This window comes from Stegodyphus dumicola, chromosome 4 (genome assembly GCF_044657685.1).
Source record: "Stegodyphus dumicola isolate Sdum_Otavi_A_Nest chromosome 4, ASM4465768v1".
NCBI lineage: Eukaryota > Metazoa > Arthropoda > Arachnida > Araneae > Eresidae > Stegodyphus > Stegodyphus dumicola.
In genome coordinates this window covers 195,799,508-195,817,403 of record NC_140771.1, presented here as the reverse complement: position 1 = coordinate 195,817,403, position 17,896 = coordinate 195,799,508, and the positions used below count along the sequence as shown (strand labels likewise).

At 30.1% G+C, this 17,896-nt stretch overlaps 1 protein-coding gene across 2 annotated transcripts in view; it reads right to left on the bottom strand.

Annotated features, from left to right (window-relative positions):
• The window catches only part of LOC118189141 (teneurin-m-like), an 866,809-nt gene that overhangs the window by 315,000 nt on the left and 533,913 nt on the right, over positions 1-17,896 (bottom strand). For both annotated transcript variants that reach the window (XM_085815896.1, XM_085815897.1), the window contains exon 4: positions 17,426-17,644. In XM_085815896.1, coding sequence (XP_085672022.1) covers positions 17,426-17,612 — 187 coding nt within the window. In that variant the 5' untranslated portion in view covers positions 17,613-17,644. The remainder of the gene's footprint in view (positions 1-17,425; positions 17,645-17,896) is intronic.

Genomic DNA, 17,896 nt, shown 5'->3' with positions numbered 1-17,896 from the left:
AATCTATTTCCAATGTTTCAAAAACGTTTATTGCAATTTAGCTTTAACACTTTCGCATGGTTTATTTTTTTGAACAGAATTTTCACTTTCTCCCCCCCCAAAAAAGAACATTTCAATCTTTTATACGATTTATAGTTATTTAATTACTTGACTTAATTTGATAATTGAATAATTACTAACTGGTTAAAGTTCTTTAATCTACAAAAAAAAAAAAAAAAAAAAAAAAAAAAAAAATAGAAAATTTGCGCATAAGATCGCTTCGTATCCTTGTGAATGTTTTACACGAATTACAATAGTTCAATGACTATTTTCGCAATGCAAATATTCATGAACTTGAAGTTAGAATTCCGCTCGTTTTAAATTGCCACTTGAGTTCATGCAGATTTTTAAAGTTTTTGTCCTATTTTTGCTAAAAGGTAGCATAAACTAATACGTGACTGTATCCTTTCTGCATTTCCCCCTGATTTAAAAGAGGACGAAATTCCCTCCTATGAATAATTTTAAGAAACGTTTCAATTAATTTAATTAGCAAACTGGGCTTTCAAAAGACAAAAAAGGTATAATTAATAAAAAAAATTACTTCAAAATTTAACAATATTTATATAAGATCCGATCAAAATAATCTATCAAAATAAAACTGCAGTCTTTGAACAGGCAGATAGCCCTAGTGTGCTTTGCCATAATTAAATACACCAAACACCACCTTTGAACAGGCTATGCAGTATTTTTTATAGGCAGTTTTATTTATTGGAATTGTATCTGCCATATAAAACATATCATAATAACGTTTTTTGAAAATAATAAATAAAAATTATAATATTTTTTTAAATTTCAGGTAATCGAGGAAATATGAGAAAAACACACAGAACCAGTATGTTCTATCACCAAGCAAATAGACTTAAAGCGTACTACCAGTGCTAAGCAGTTTTATACGCTCTTTTATTAATGAGCCTTCGAAAGGCTGAATCATGAAATATTGATTTCCGAATAGAAGCAAATGCTTATTTCTGTAGGTTAAATAACCTGTGATCCCGCAAATATTTAATTTAAATTTATTATCAGTTTAAAAAAAGCTGAATTTTTATAGGTCTTTTTAGTAACTTAAAATGTTTTTTAAAACAAACAAGAAAATCTGTGAAATTTTTGAAGAACAAAGAAAACTCAAGTGGAGGAAAACTTAGTAAGAAATTGAAAATATCAAATATGATTATTGAATTTTATTCCGATTTTTTTATTTGTTATTTTACTACTTTATATTTTTACACAGATTTAAATTTTAGAAACTACAGATACAATTTTTTTGAAAAAGTATTAAACACAGAATATTTTGAACCTTTCAGTCCGAAATTCAATTGTCTCTGAAACAAAAGATAATGGAATAAAAAAGTTTCCTTTTTGTTTAAACATTCTAAGCCACATTTGTATATAGGATTTTCTAAAAATTCATTCTTTGTCAAGCGAATTTTTTGAGAAGGAGAACATAAGCTTCTGTTATAGTAACTTTCCGCTGTCTTTACAGATCCTTCTTTTTAAACATTTCAGTTTTTACTTTGAACAAATTATCTTAAAACTTACGATATGTACACATTTTTGATAAAAATGCTCTGAAAGACAAACATTAAAATAAAAAGAATTGTATGCAGTTTTGAAGATACCTTTTAGCGTAATATATATTTATTTGCATTATAAAGGAAAATAAATAATACGTGACTAAAAATTGTGTGTACCCAAGTCAAACTTGTTTTCTTTTCTTTTACTAAATAGTAAAAAAAAAGAAGACAAATACTTTAGAACAAAACAAACTGGGTTCCTGAAACAGGAATAAGCTTCTCAAATCATTTCTTTTCAAAAACAAATATCTTCTTTTTTTCTTTCTAAGATTAAAATATTTTGCTTTACAAAGCATAAGAATGACCAATTTTCTTGGATTAGAAAAAAACCTTATGCAGAAAATAACGGGTATTGTTTTAAAATAATTTTGAGTTCATTTTATAATATTAAAAAGTTGATATCCATGCGCTACGTTTTAGTACCCAATTAGCAAGCAAAGATAAGTTATTATGTACCTATATTTTTCCATTTGTTTGTCTAAGCGTATCTTTCAACTGCATTTCTCATTAGAATTTTTGCATTTTAACTTCGCATGGAAACTATATATATAAAAAACGTGAAGTTTGAAAATAATACAGTGGTTGTTCTTATTTACATTCCTTTTGAATGCTTCTTTTTACGTATTAACTCACGTTAAAAATAAAAGAGCAAAAGTCATAATTTCATTCTCCTCAAAACAAAGGATACAGAAAAACTTCAAAGCATTTTTGCTTTTGAAATAGGAGTTTTGTAGATATGGAATTTTTCGTAGTACCGACTATACAGTAGCATATGAATTATATGAAATATAATAATATCTCGGATAACACCGTAGTTATTGTAATGAATAAAACACGATTTTCATATATCATTGCATTTTCTTTTGCCTGATTTCATAATTTAGTGTTTACATAAAAAACAATAAAATATTTCTTACGCACATCATACAGTCATTTATAAAACCAAAATCTGCAATCTTATTATTAATTATTCACCGATTTTTTAAATGCTGCACTTCGTGTAGTATTCCAATAAAAATAATAATATATACAATTGAGTAAAAATCTCTGAAATCATTTAGTCACTGTTAAATGTTCGATGTGCACTGCTTTTGTCATTCAATACATGCCCAATTAATACTCTGTTCTGGCCACATGCGTTTTAACATTATTAAAACACACGCATTCTAATTTTTTTAATACAGGTATTGTAATTTTGCCCCCGTATGTTCACCAAAGTAATTACTGGTCACCATACTAGCACCAAAGTATCTATAAAGCAGTACTGGAAATTTTATAATAATGCTGCTGGTATAGTGAAGACACATATATATTTTCTTTGCTATGCTCCCAACAGAAAAAAGTCACTATGCTCAAACAGTATATTGGTATCGTCTCCAAGTTTACCGTTGACTTACATGTAAACCCTTCAGACGAATGGCAGCTCATCATTTCAGGAAGTTAGCAGCGTACCTGTGAAGTGAAGCTCAGATTTCCTGGAAGATGGAAATTTGTGAATCTTCATTTGAGAAAATAAATACAACAACTTTATATCAACGTATGGCATATCAATTTAGGTGTTGTCGAAGGAAAAAAATCATGCAACTTTGTTTATGAAACGGCACAAAAGTCTTAATTTTGATGAATTCTGCTTCTGTTAGAGTAAAGCATGGCACTTTTACAATTTTTGCATGCCCCCATTATGCGGGCATCGTGACGATTTATTGTTCACCACAATGAAACGTTTGCTTCCTCACTAAGACGGGGGGGGGAGAGAAAAACCGTCGCTTTTTATGTTTCTTGCATGTGATTACAAAATACTAACTGAGCCAAACGTCTCAGAAAAAATAATGATTTAATAATTCGCAAAGTTTAGATACGGTTTGATAGAACGCAGAAACAACTATGGGATAGCCGATTTCGAGAAATGCCGCGAATTTGAAAATTGCACTTTTTAAAGAAAGGAAAACAATGCAGTCTGGCTGCCAAAATCTCCCCCATTTCGCTTAATGGAACTGTAAATGCACATCTGGCACATCAACAATTATCGCATCTGTTGGAGAGAAAATTCACATGCAATTCTAGAAGCCGCTACCAAAGATTGCAGATTTCATTCCGTCATTCCTTACAGATCCCTTTTGCCTTTGAGGAAGTCTACAGTAATACTTTTCGAAGTTTCTATCAAACTCTCCCCTCCGCGAGAATGATACAGCACTTTAAAGAGACAGTATACTTCCTTTCTTGCAAGAAAAGCAAGTTCTACATTACATAACATTCATGCAGTATAGAGCGCCTCCAAATGAGTTCTGCCCAGCATTTGCTACTATTTACATTTGACGATGACCGTGTTCTCAGTCACTCGTTCCCGCACAAATGGCGGCTAGACCTTAGTGCTTGTAACTTTTGGCTATGAGTCTACTCGAGCTCACATGTGTACAGAAGTCAAGTGACTTACTAACTGTACCGAGAGACGTTATTGCGAGGAAGTACAGGTGATTCCTCTTCGAATGTTGTGCAATGTATAATGTCACATATGATGGCTCTATGCAATCAGAATTCTTCTTCTTCAATATGAATATATATTCTAAGCTATCAAGTATTTGCGTAATCGGTATTCCTACATTGGTGCTTCTAAAATTTTTTTCATTACATATATATATATTCAGTCATGCAAAATTTCCTTGTTTTTAAAATGCAATACTTGCAGTTTCGAAAAAATTACCATCCTGGATATAATAGATTGCTTCTGCTTTATTTCTCTGCCGATCTAAGAAAGGCATGCTCCAAATGCAGTATAAATTAATATTAGAAGAACAAGCGTTGTCTTGAGAACTTTCCATAAGGAAAGGATTACCAAACAAAATGAAGCTTTACACTTATGTCCTTGCTGTACTTAGTAAATAAGTATGAAGATGATGTTGAAATAAAAAACGAAACCATTCATATCCTTGCTTCCTCCCTTAAGGAAATGGATAGAGAGATATTAATAAGAACAAAAAGGAAAATGAAATCAAAATGTCTTTGTGGGAAGAATCCGTAATCCGTAAGAATTTCTAGAGCTGTCGAACACTCACAGTATTCAGCGTCAGGGGTGACATATCGGCAATAAATCGGCGGGCATTGGCTTGTACACAAAGATTTATTTTTTTGGAAAATCTCCATGAAATAGAATTTAGAATTTTGTGAATGTATGATGGGGTATTTCATATTTACCTAATCTGGAAACGCCAAGTTTGGTGCTTATTTGCATTTAATCAGCTTATTTTATTAGTGTTACGAAGATATTCATTTGATTATATTTTTTCTGATGTGAAAATAATTCGCAGAATTTAAACACATGAAGTTTAGTTGAAGGTATTACATCTAAGCCATTGATATTGATTTTCCCTTCCTGGATTAAGAAACGGCATATTTATAAGCTTAATGCATTTACTTAATAACACGCATTTGTATATTATTTTCTTAATGCATTCATTTGCGAAAAAGCCTTAACACAGACTTAAGTACTTATTTGACTTAAATGCTGATTTTATAGTGCTGCTCTCGCGAAGTTGCAGGCTGGAACAGCTTGCTTAAATTTATTGAAGATTATTACTCTTATATAAAAAAGAAAAGTGAAGAGTGAAGCTTTTAAATACTTTATTATGAGCCCATAAACTTTAGAAAAATGTTTTTATTGCTCGTGTTAAGCAGAAATTAACCAGTTTATCAATATGAAGTTTTTTTAGGATGTTCCAAATAACTTCAGTTATTAGAGAAATTTATTATTTCGTAATTGAAAGAAAGAATTTTTCTAAATACATCGATAATTTTTTGCTCTTGTTGTTTCCACGATGATTAATGAGCTAAAGTATTTAAATATTATCTCTTTGTACTAGCGCTTAAGCATTTTTAAATGATGGGCTTTAAAGATTATCAGGCGTTGTTCAATTTTTTTTGTATGAAATTTAATTTTAAAATGCACGATACACAGGGTTTTTGTAAAAAAAATCTGCAAGCTTTATTTCCTTAAATATTATTCTCAGCTGTATTATATTTTTTTTTCAAGAATGTAAGCAGCAGTTTCTGAAAATAATCACAAAAATGTTAGACAGGGTTCCGAATTATAAAGTAATAACGCTTTGCATGCTCTCCGTAGAGCTCTAATTCAATAAATATTCATTATGATTTAACTAGGTAAAAGCAAAAAACGAAATTCGTGTTTTTAAATTCACAGTGTTATGTTAAATAAATATTATCATAAATGGTCCAGCTAAAAATTTAATCATGAAGTATGTTTTCTCTGCGATTAATCGTCGAACTATCTTGTAGCATTTCCTGAAGTTTTTTCTCGAGTATTTTAAATTTAAGTCGATAACAGATACAAAAAGGAAATTAAAAATCTTTTCAAAAGAATGTAATTTGTTTGCACAAAAATAGAATAAAATCTCTCATATAAAGAAGCTAATTTTAGTTAATTTAAACTTTTGCCAAAAAAAAATAATGATTATTTTCAATCTTAAGTTTCGTATGGACTTGGCAAAGTGTAATCAGCAGTTGTGCGTTTAATTCTTGAGAAAAGATTTTTTATCGTTTATAAATCGTTTGATTATATATTTTGGAAGATATTTCTTTCCTAGCTAAAAGATTTCATGGTGATCTTTAAGGAATAAGTACCATGATCCAAATGATTGGCAAGCTTCTATTAAAAGCGTCGCGCTCGTTTTGGAAGGCTTAGGTAGGAAATTATGCACCTGCGAACACACATAAGATGCCTTCAAATAAATAAATTAACTGGAAGAAATAGCGTTTACAAGAAAGGCTGATAAGTATATTAAAAACTAGATGACAATAAGAATGACCTGGCCCGCACATAAGATCGCTTCACATAAATGACATTGAGGAATATAACCTACAAGATTATATAAATGGTCGAAATATTGCATCTTGAGCTAAAAGTAAGTGTTTTTTTTAAACCATGCTAACTAAAATTCTGTCACATGAAAATGAGACAAAGGGCATAAAATTTGTAAGCAGTTTAAAATAAAGAAAGATATTTTAAAACATAATTTTTAAAATATTTAACTTAAAATAATTCCATCCGATAGCTATACAAAAATTCGTTTCTGTTCAGAAAAAGACGAACATAAAATGTCTTAATATTCATGCATTGCACATTTTTCAGACGAACCTTCCTTTACAATAAAGAGGTCATACTTTAACCGAGCTAAAATATGATATGTATGATTTAAAACATAGTTTCTTGAACTGTGGGTCGCGACCCCCTTGGTGGTCGCGGGACCTGTAGCAGGAGGTCGCCAAAAATTTTAGAAGTTTTGAATTTTTTTTAAAACTTATTAGGAAAAGTTTACGATAACCAAATATTTTTACACTGTGTATCTGAAAATAGATAAAGATAAAACAATACAGACAAAGAGAAAACGAAAACATTTTGACGCATTCTTTTTATAATATAAACGTTCATTTTCCTTGCTTTGCACGTGACGCTGTCATTTCGTTTGTTACGTATTTAAAATTTTCACATTGTTCTATGTCTCTTAAAAATTAGAAATTAATATTAATGACTTAAAACTGCAATAGTATATTACAGCACAAGTGAAAAAATTGACAGTTTCACTCAGGCCTGTGTCGAATTTGCGCAATACTTATGAGGTCCCACAAAATTTTCGTGTATATTATGGGGTCCAGGGGTGGCTAAAAACATCTCAGTGATAAAAAGGGGTCGCGACAGTAAAAGGTTTAAGAAATCTTGATTTAGAATATCGGTATGTTCTCAGTTATGCAGATACAATAAAGAGAGCATATTTTTAACCGAGGTAAAATATGATATATGTGATTTAGAATATCGGTATATTCTCTGTTATGCAGATACAAAAAAGAGGTAAAAAAAGCTAAAATATGATATATATAATTTAGAATATCGGTATGTTCTCTGTTATGCAGATGCTGACCTGTGAAATGTTTATGCCAGTGTAACTGGCAAAGACCTGAAAATACAGTTAGGAACGTATACATTTCCTGATTGCAATTTATTGAGATAAATAATGATGGAATATCTATATTAGAATTAATTTTCCATTTGCCGGAGTAATAACGGGTTTGACGCCTACAATTAATGCAAAATTATGACTAATCTTAGGGCAGTTAAACATCACCAAAATGTCATATTCCATATTGTAATGAATAGAAATATATTCTTAAAATGTAACTATATTTTTAAGTAGTTTAATCCATAGAATAGGTTCATTTGATAGTGTAAATTAAATTGCTATATAACACAAAAATAACACAGTATAAATAACGTAAATACCATTATAGTTTTAGAACCTAAATTTTAAATGTCATTAAAGAAACGTAACTGTCAGAGAATTTGGAAAATGTTCCTGAGTGTCAACTAGCGTTAATAAGTCTGTTAAAGCTCTTTGTTTTTGTAAAAACTTTTTATGTATTCCTGATTAGGTACAGTTTAGGATGAAAACAGCTTCCAAATACTTTGACATCACATGTTATCAATTGCTTCTATCCCACGCATTTTCCTTTTCCTTTTTGTATTTCTAAAAGGCAATTTAGTTTCACATTGGTGTTTTGTGATTGTACATTTTACATCGTCCTACAGTAAAAAGACTTAACTTTTGTTTGTTACTTTAAACTTAAATTTAATTGAGAGTTTATTATTTGTTTAAAGAATATCGTAAGGAAAATTCTGGTTCATATATTTCGCTAACTATCAAAATTTCTAACTTGTCCATTACTGTACTGCTTCCCAAGAGCATAAAAAATCTTGTGCCTTCACTCTACTACGGTTACGTACGTTTAGTTATACTGTGTCTAATAAAACACAGAGCTAGAAATTATACAAAATAATTCACAGAACATTGGTATTAGTTAAGAGCACAGAAATGTAGCAGAAATAAAAAATAATGCTCTCTTTATATTCTAATATTCATGAGTAGCGAAATTATAATCAAGCCGAACGAGACTCAGAATTACCTTAAAATGAGATGCTTTTAAACATATGCTGTTTCCCTTCTTTCGAAAATAATTTAACACCTGGTCCAAGATCCTAGCGTTCATTAGTCCGTTTGTCTTCCTCCTGAATTTTAAATTAAGATAAGATAATTAATAAATAAATTTTCTGCATACTGTGAACGAACTGAAAAAAAAAAAAAAAAAAAAAAAAAAAAAAAAAAAAAAAAAAAAGAGCATCGAATTAAACCTCTTGCAAACTCAACTCGGAAACAATCTTTTCCTTTTTTTTACATTAAACCTTTTTTCAGGAAATTTTTCTTTTTAAGGCAGTACCAAATAAGAGCCAAGAAATTAAAGGGGAATGAAAAAACGTAAAATAAAAATAAACCGTTTTTAAACGGATTTTCCTCCAAGTAATCTTTTCTTCTATTAATTAACGCGTTTAACTAATGTACTGGACAATGGAAAGATACCCTAACAGGCTTGACTGTAGAAGAAACTGCTTTAAACGCAAATCTGACTGTTCATGAGGAAGAGCATAAATAATACATTTTTTTTTAAACTATGCTCGAATGTGAGGCTTAGTGGCGTAAGTGCATAAATATGAAATTGATTTAGAAATTTAATTAGTATTTTATTTCTCTTTACATGCGTTTTTACTGTATAATAAACAATTTATTATTTTAAAATAAGAATTTATATTGCAATTTTATTATTTTTAAATGATTAGATATGGGAATTTTTGTAATTAAATTTTTGACTTACGTGATGAGGACTTCCTTATTCAAAGGAGATGCATTCGTTTTGACAAGAAATTATACATAAATTAATTTAGAATGATAAAAATATAAATTTTATTAGTTAGTTCATAACTTAATTCTTTATTTTTTATTTAAAATTATTTACTGAAATATTACTCCCGTTTCATCCTCAGCAAGAAACGGCGACTATCGTATTGATAGTACTATAAGACTTTCCTTGTTTTCTCTTATGAAGCTTTAGGTCGGAAATTTAGAGTAATTTTTGGAATAATAAATAATTTATATAAATAAATTAATCTCTAAATTTTACAAAAAGTGTCTGAATAATTAATTTATCAACAAATGTACTTAAATTTACTGAATGTATTCTATATTTTTATTATTAATGAAGAAAGGTTTAGAATATGTTTTATTACAAAGAGTTTGAAATGGAAATATTAAATCAGAAATATTGTTCTGCGAATTTATATACATATATATATATATATATATAATTTGCATAATAAAATATAAATATTTCTGCCAAACATTTTCCCTCTGAAGAACAGAGATCCATGATAATTGCCGTCGAAATGCATGGAGGTTTTCGATAAAACTAAAGTAAATCTAACTTTTAGGTTGCCCTTCACCTTAACATTTATCCCAACTTCCCTAATAAGTTGAAAATACAGTGGGTATGTCCTAAAAGGGCTTCACTTCTTAGATAATCCCATGTTCTCCAAGCCTGGGGCCTTAATAATACTTTTCTTAATACAGTCCTTAATACTTTGTAGCCAAATTAGCCGGCTGTGAAATATTGCCTATCTGATTGATTTTATGTTACCTTGCCAATGACTCTATTGCGAAGAGGCTAGATTACTGAAAGCAATGTAGTAAAATGAATCAAAAATAACATTTTAGAGTTACAGAATAGATAAGAATTTTGATTTTATCTAGCATAGGAATAATCGCTTAATTCTGCAAGTAGCTGATGGTATTTGTTGTCATTGCCAACATTTGCGAGAAGCTGTAACTTGCAACCACCAGTTCTATTGCAATCATAGTTTAGTTGAACCTCTGGCTTAATTTACAAATAACGTCTTTAGTTATGTTTAACTTCTTATTGTTTATTATAAAATTTAGTTGAGTTAATCTTTTAAGCTGAAGAGGTGCATTATGAAATCAGTGTTTTCGAAGAATTAATAAGGGGAATCAAATTAATAAATGAAATCGAGGTTTAAATTTTAAATCAGAAATTTAGTAATCCTGTATTAAAAATAGGTAGTTATTTTAGATGTTATAAATGAGCCTTTTGTTTACTGATAGCTTTTGGTTATTTAATATTTTTTTTAGCAATTAATAAGTTAGCAGCCTTATGTTTTATTCAAAACATAACAAACTTGAAACTTGCAGTTGCGTGATTTTTAATTTCTAATTACAAATTTACATCAGCTTGAACGTCAACAAAGTACTAAATAAATATATGAAAGGTGACTCAAATGCACTAATGTAAACTCAAATCCCTGATTCATTTAGGGAAAATATCAAGTCAGATTAGTAAACAAATAGTCACACACACTTGCAAATGAAAGAAAACTGTTGGAAGCCTCGTTTAGACTTACAAAATAAGTATAGCAAATGAAAGTACATATATATAGTAATATGCAGACAAATGAAGTATTTCAAATGAAAGCCCAAATGTTTATAAAACATAGAAAACAAAAAAACTGAAACAGTCTAAAAACCAGAATTTGTAGTTGATAATCGATAGCATACAAACACACCAGGGTTTTGCAGATATTTCTTCAGCTACACTTGCAACAAATTCTTAAAACTGAATAAGTTGCACACGTTTCCTTAAATTTTCCGTATCCTTAGGTTTAAATACCTCAGAAAAAATGCCTGTATAATTTGAGTGGTGGTATTAGCTTTGTGGTATTCTAAGACAGTTAGTTATATTTCGATTATACTGTTGTGCCAAATGTATGAACAGACGTTCTTATTTACGCGTGCTGAAAACGTGGTTAACAACTCAGCGGCAAGCAAAAGGTATGGAGACTCATCTGTGTGTAAAGCACAATGAAGCTTAAGCTAAAATCACACTGTCATTGCTGTCTGTGATATACATACCGTGCGTAGGATGACTTCTCGGACTCCTTGCACAGGTACGGCTCTTAAATGTTTTACGATACAATGCTTGTCTTCAATAACATTTATGATTACTTGCCTGAAATGTAGGTTAGAGCAATAATTTGTACAATAGAAGCTAATGATTTAACGTATTTTATGTATACAGGAAACTTGAGGAGAAGACACGAGAGAAAATGTTGAGCCAGCTGGCATTTTTTTGCCGGATGACGCAGTCTTCATCATGGAGGAAATAAATCTGTGTTTATGTTTGCTGCCATATTCATTGTTATGTAAATGTTCTGGAGCAGGGGTTCTAAACCTTTTTTTTTCCCATTCACCCTTTTGACTTCTGCTATAAGTTCATTCCTTCCTTCCTTTCCAAAATTTGAAAAATACCTACACATTTATTGAGATTATTTTTAACGTGTTTTTTAATTAAATAAAAAAAGATATAAAAATGTTAATAAATACCAAAACCTGAATCGAGATTATTCTAACGTGTTTTTAATTAAATAACAAAGATGTAAAAATGTTAATAAATACCAAAACCTGAATACAAGTTTTTTTCTTTTTTCTATTCATGAACTAAAACTGAACTGCTAATAAAACACAGCTAACTGAACTCTAATACTGAACAGCTAAATAAAAGGTTGACGGCATTCTCCCTTGAAACTACGACAGTCCCTTCCCTCCAGTAAAGAACGCCTTCTAGAGCGAAAGAAGCTGTTAATTTTCTATTAGCTTACGTTTGCAGGCGTAAAAGCTATTCTTCCAAGTCATTAAATTTTATCAATGGCTGAGCTGATAACCACTGAATATTAGAAGTTAGATTCAATGGACTGGTTTTATGAGTGATTTCGTACTTTTCTTTGTAGGTAGTAACGCCAATATGAGCTAGTTTCTGTTTGAAGTTCCTCCATGAAGGCATCATTTCCCTTAGATAGCAAACCAGCCCATTCCTATGACCTCAAAGAGAGGTCGTTCATTTAATAGAGCCTTTATTAAATGAAAGAGAAAACAGCATAGTAATTGCTCATTAGACAAACGTACATAATTAATACTAAAAATTAACATTTCAGTAAAAGAAAATATAAATTAGCTTTCTCATAAACTCAGCCGCAACATTTTTCTCGTAACTAAACAATGTGATAATTCCTTAAGAAATCTCTACAAAAGTTTTGATTACCGATAATTAAACAAATTCAGAAATTAACGCAGAAGCTAACAAAGTGTTGTATCAGATATTTCAATTTAGAATATTTCAAACTACTGTTAGTGAGAACACAATATAATCGGCTAAAAAACTGCACCTTCAGTTCGAAAGAGCTTATTTCCTGTAGGTTATTAGAAAGTTTATTCAAACTGTCACTATAAACGCATGAATCTTTGCTTAGATTTAATCCTGTTTGATGAAAATTGAGCGTTAATGCCTGCCAAGATTAACTTCTCGAATTTTCAAAAAGAATCTTTCCTGAATTTCATTTAATCAGTCAGGATAATTTATTATTTCATATCTGGAAGCACATAAAAGTGCTTACATGTTTATGAAACAACAAAGCATCTAGTGAAACATATACGCAAACGTCTCAAGGTGTAAAATTTTCTAAAATTTCAAATTGAAAACTAAGCCGAAAATATACAACTTCGTGGTTCAAAAGCCTGATTTTGCCTTATGTACCAACAAATTTAATAATTAACTCATTTAAAAATATTATTCTGCGTTAATATGCAACATAACTCCAATTATGATGTTATAAACATTTTTATTTGAAACCTTTTAAAATCTGGAAACCGTTTCATTACTGTTCGGGTCTTTTGTTATTTTTCAACCTGAAAAGTGTCACTGTAAGATTTTATGTTAATTAGTCAATTATTAGGATTTAAAGCTTTATTATAACGTCTTTTTTCCTCAGTACTCACTAGAATGCAAATTAGTTGGTTGAGTATTTAAGCTGATGGGTTTGAAAGCCTTAGACTAACAGTTTTTGCAGTTGCATATTATTCTTACCACCAGCTTTGCCAGAGTTTATTCCAGCTTCAGCCATTTTGCTAGTCGACGTTAAATACGCTCCTTTAGTTACTTAGGCCAGCCTAAGTAGACTATTTTCCACTAATACATTATTTGAATTTAATTTTAAACTCAAATATCCCCAGATGGCGGAGTTTCGTTCTCTTTCACAAGTGCTGTCTTCTGATAAATTTAAATAGCAAATAAAAGACTATTTTGACCATTGTAGGACTTTGTTAGCTTAATGCAAACTAGATTGATAACTCGCTTATCAGTCTAATAGGTTCAGAAGAACATTCATTTAAGCATTTATCCAAGAAAAATCCTAGATGACCAATGCGTGAAATATAAGATCTTTAATTTAATTTCCAGTTAATAAAATTTAACGCAATGGACTGCGCATTTCATTTTTATTGGAATACAATACATTTTGTTGCAAACTTTTGTGTATATCATACGAATTAATTTAATAGATTCTTGAAAATATATATTATATTGTTTTACCTGTCTGTATTTTTAAAATAGCAAAATGTTAAGTACACTTATTTAAAAAAATACATAGGCAAAGAACTGATTCGAGTGACTGCAGTTTTACTGGGCTATGAGTAAACTGAAACCACTTCTGAAATCGAAGATAAAACAGATCACTTCGTTCAATGCGTATTTAGTTTCAATTACGTTTTTTAATATTTTAATCGATGTTCAATGATGCTCGTTATTTATGATCTTCATATTGCAACTAAGAATTACTTTTTCATAAGTATTTAATTTTATAGTGTAAAACAAAATATTTTTGGTGAAATAAACATCCAATCAATGCTTTCTTAATATTTTAAATAATAATTTGCAAAAATATACTAAAACATTTTGGTAACATTTTAGGAAGGAATGAGAGAAGCATATTAATTTGTAAGAAAAAAAAAACAGAACCGAGTAAAAATGCAGTAAACGTAACTAAAATTATCATACTAATAACAGAATTGGTTTAAATTACTGTATTTAATAAAAGCACACAAGAGTTATCTGCCTAAATATTCATTCAAAATTTTCATGGAATTAAAGAAGGGAGGTTATTATTATTATTTTAAAATACATACAGTAAAATTTATAGCAAAGCGATAATATAAATAACGTATTCTTAATTAAAATCTATTGTCGATTAATAAATTACTGTCACTCGTTGCCGGACGTTTCATTGTCGTAAATAATCAGATAATTAGAGTGCTTGAACTAACATTGTATAATTTGTATGGTTCTAATAACCTAAATTATGTCAGAAGATACCGTATTATATTACTACTTGCTAATTCTGAAGTAATACCAAAGTTCATAATATTTAAAACCTTTACAGTTGCGAAAACATCAGTATAATTAGCACAACCATGCATTAAAAAAATCGCGATATTTTCAGTAACATTTATCTGCAAATAATTTAGTTGCAATTACATATTCAAGATGAGGTTACAACAAGGGTGCCATAAAAGTGACATCTGTTTAAGAAGCTGTATAAACAACAGACAGATGTTGTCATTTTCTATAGAAGTAATCTTGGCGACACTACATGGACAAAGGAACCGCTCTGCGAAAATTCCAACGGCTCACGGCAGGGCAAAATACCAATAATTATTTCAGTATTGAAGAAGAAAACAAAACATTCGAAGCAGCTGATTCTGGAAGGAAACTAATAACATGAGTTTTAAAAGACACTTTCGTTGATAACACCGGCATATGAAACAGCCAAGCTAAACGAAATTCCAAGTCAAACTGACATTCCGTACAGTAGTGCGTGGAGAAATTACGTTCAGGTTTTTATAGGTATCCTCATAATAATTCACCTTCAATATACTTCTATTTGTTTTCGGTTACATGTAAAGCGCAATTTGTCGGATGCAATTATAAATAAAAAATTAACACCATAAAACTGTTTATTGCCTCTTAATTTACGTACGTCTAGGTTGATTATGCATTGCAAGTTAATTGAAATACAAATTTCGTTAACGCTTGTTGATTTCTAGAACACTCTGCACATTTTATTATGCGCCTACAACTGATTTTTAAATGTCTGCAATTTAGTTTTTTAAACAGTCCATTAATCTGATTAAACATGTTGGGATATTTTTGAAGATCACTTGTTCTTTCCTCTGAAGATAGCGAAACTAGAATCAAAATGCTTGAAATAATTTACCTGATCAAAAGTGTTTTTGATTAAAAAACGTTTTGAGCAATGCAGATTTAGAGTACAGATTTATCTACCACTTAGAGTGAAGAAACTTACTTTAAATTATTTTCTGTAATTTACATTTGAAAGATTTATTTCAGTTTGTAATGGAGTTTAATGATGTCAAGACTTAAAATGTTTTTTTCACGCAATGAAAAAACCGAATATCCTTTCCTACGGAACAATAGAATAAAAATGTTCTTATCTACACAACCTTTTAAATCACCGAACCTTAACGCCAAACAGATGCTGAAGTGACGACGTTAAAAGGAAAAGCTCAAAAATTTGTAAAACTAAGTGTACATGGTCTATGTCTTTCAAGGCAATGAAGGAAAAGACTTAAACCTCTTCTGCACACATTTGGAGCGATGAAAAGTTCTCCCTTCTTTTATTCTTTTGAGTAGAACGACACTAGGCTCAGAGAAACAAAGAAAAAAGGACAAAAAATTATTCTTCGAGATTTTAATTTTCTCAGTTTTTTGCACATTTTTTTTTTTTCGTTTTTATCAATTCGGGTTCTCTTGCTTCTTAAGAAAATAAACGCAAGGATGACGGGAATTCTTCCCTCCCTCCCTTCTTTTATAAAGGCTGGTTCGCGACGCAAAATAACAAATGACCTCAGAGTCCCCCGTATATATCATCAAACATTCACTTGATAATTTCATAGCTTTGAGTTTTTTCCCTTCGCCTCGAATGCTTCTGCAGCCAGATAAAAACAACGAAATGTTTTTCTTTTCACGTTTCTAAGAAATGAGATACTTGAGGTAATCTAATATTCCTTCAGAAAATAATTTTCTTTTCTTTTTTTATTATTATTTTTAAAAGACAGTTTCTTATTTTTGAAATTTTTCATATAAGTATTTTTAAAATATATCATTCTTCTCGCCCTGTTAGATATGCAAATACGTATTTTCGTCAATTTTAAAAGGAAAGATGCCATCTTTGTCTGCGTAGTAAAGGATTCATTACACCACCATAACTACGTACATATAAACTTTCATGATAATAACAATTAATGGTTGCATAAATCAAAAGCAGTAAATTAAGAAAAGATGCATCCTAGAAGGAAAATTTAACCATTGACATTGTTCTAAAAGTGTTGAAGCATAAGCTTTCGTATTTAGTTCTTTAAAAGATATCTGCAGTGGAACCAATGACAGTGTCTTTAATAGTTTACAACAGTTAAGGGTGGAAGTCGTCGTTTTATTTGTGTCTATTTTATGAGAAGCATATTAAGACGCTAGAAATACAATATCAAACAAGAAGGCAAGGAATTATTAAGTGTTTACTCTTATATAGTATTATCTTATTTCAGAATGTTTATTATTGACAGCTTAACTGTATTTAATAATGATTAAAAACAATCTTTACCTTTTTTAATGCCTAAAGAATCGATTGTCTCATAAATGCATACTAAGACATATATCTAAATGTAAGTAAATAGATTAACTGTGATATAGTTATATAGTTTTGTTGCAGTGACATCGCACATTCCTACTTCGTTTCTTTACTTTTCGAGATTTTTTTCATTATCTTAATAGTCTCCAAATAGATGCTACAGAATTAAAACAATTCTCTGCTTTGAGTAATTGCACTGATATATTACTAGCTACGATTTATCATCAAATACTTGCTAAGATGATTTCACGTAAGTTCTGAAAATAATGCTACAAGAATGTAGGTGAAGTAGTAATAGTTGCTGTTGAGTTTTAAAAGTAGCCCATACCTTTCTCTCAGGATCAAGGGAAAATAAGAGAAGACATTTTCTTACCTCTAGTTCTGTGATATGGATCTTCATACGATCGTCGCCTATCTTCGAAAGAGTCGTAAGCATTAGGATCTTCTTGTCTGGTCCTGGCTTCGACAGGTGCTGATCCAGAGTAAGCTCGTTCTTCAGAATCTCTTTGCGTAGGTCTCAAACGCGTGGTATGCTGTTGTTGTAGACGAAACTGGTCCATTCTGTGTTTAATTCCACACAGAGATATTAAATCTGAAAAATATTGTTAATTGAATCACGTCAATTTTAAAACAATGTAACATAATGAATTATCAATAATAACGAGGAATAATTAGAGAGAAAAAGTAAATAAAGTTAGATTATAATTACACATAGTATTAAATTAACGGAATAAAAAAGAAGTCGCCTTTAGCGAGGATTTATCGCGTGATTCTGGGCAAGGTTAACAGTAAATCTGTTGTTAATATACTTATTAACTAAAGTATTTTGATAAGTGTATTATTT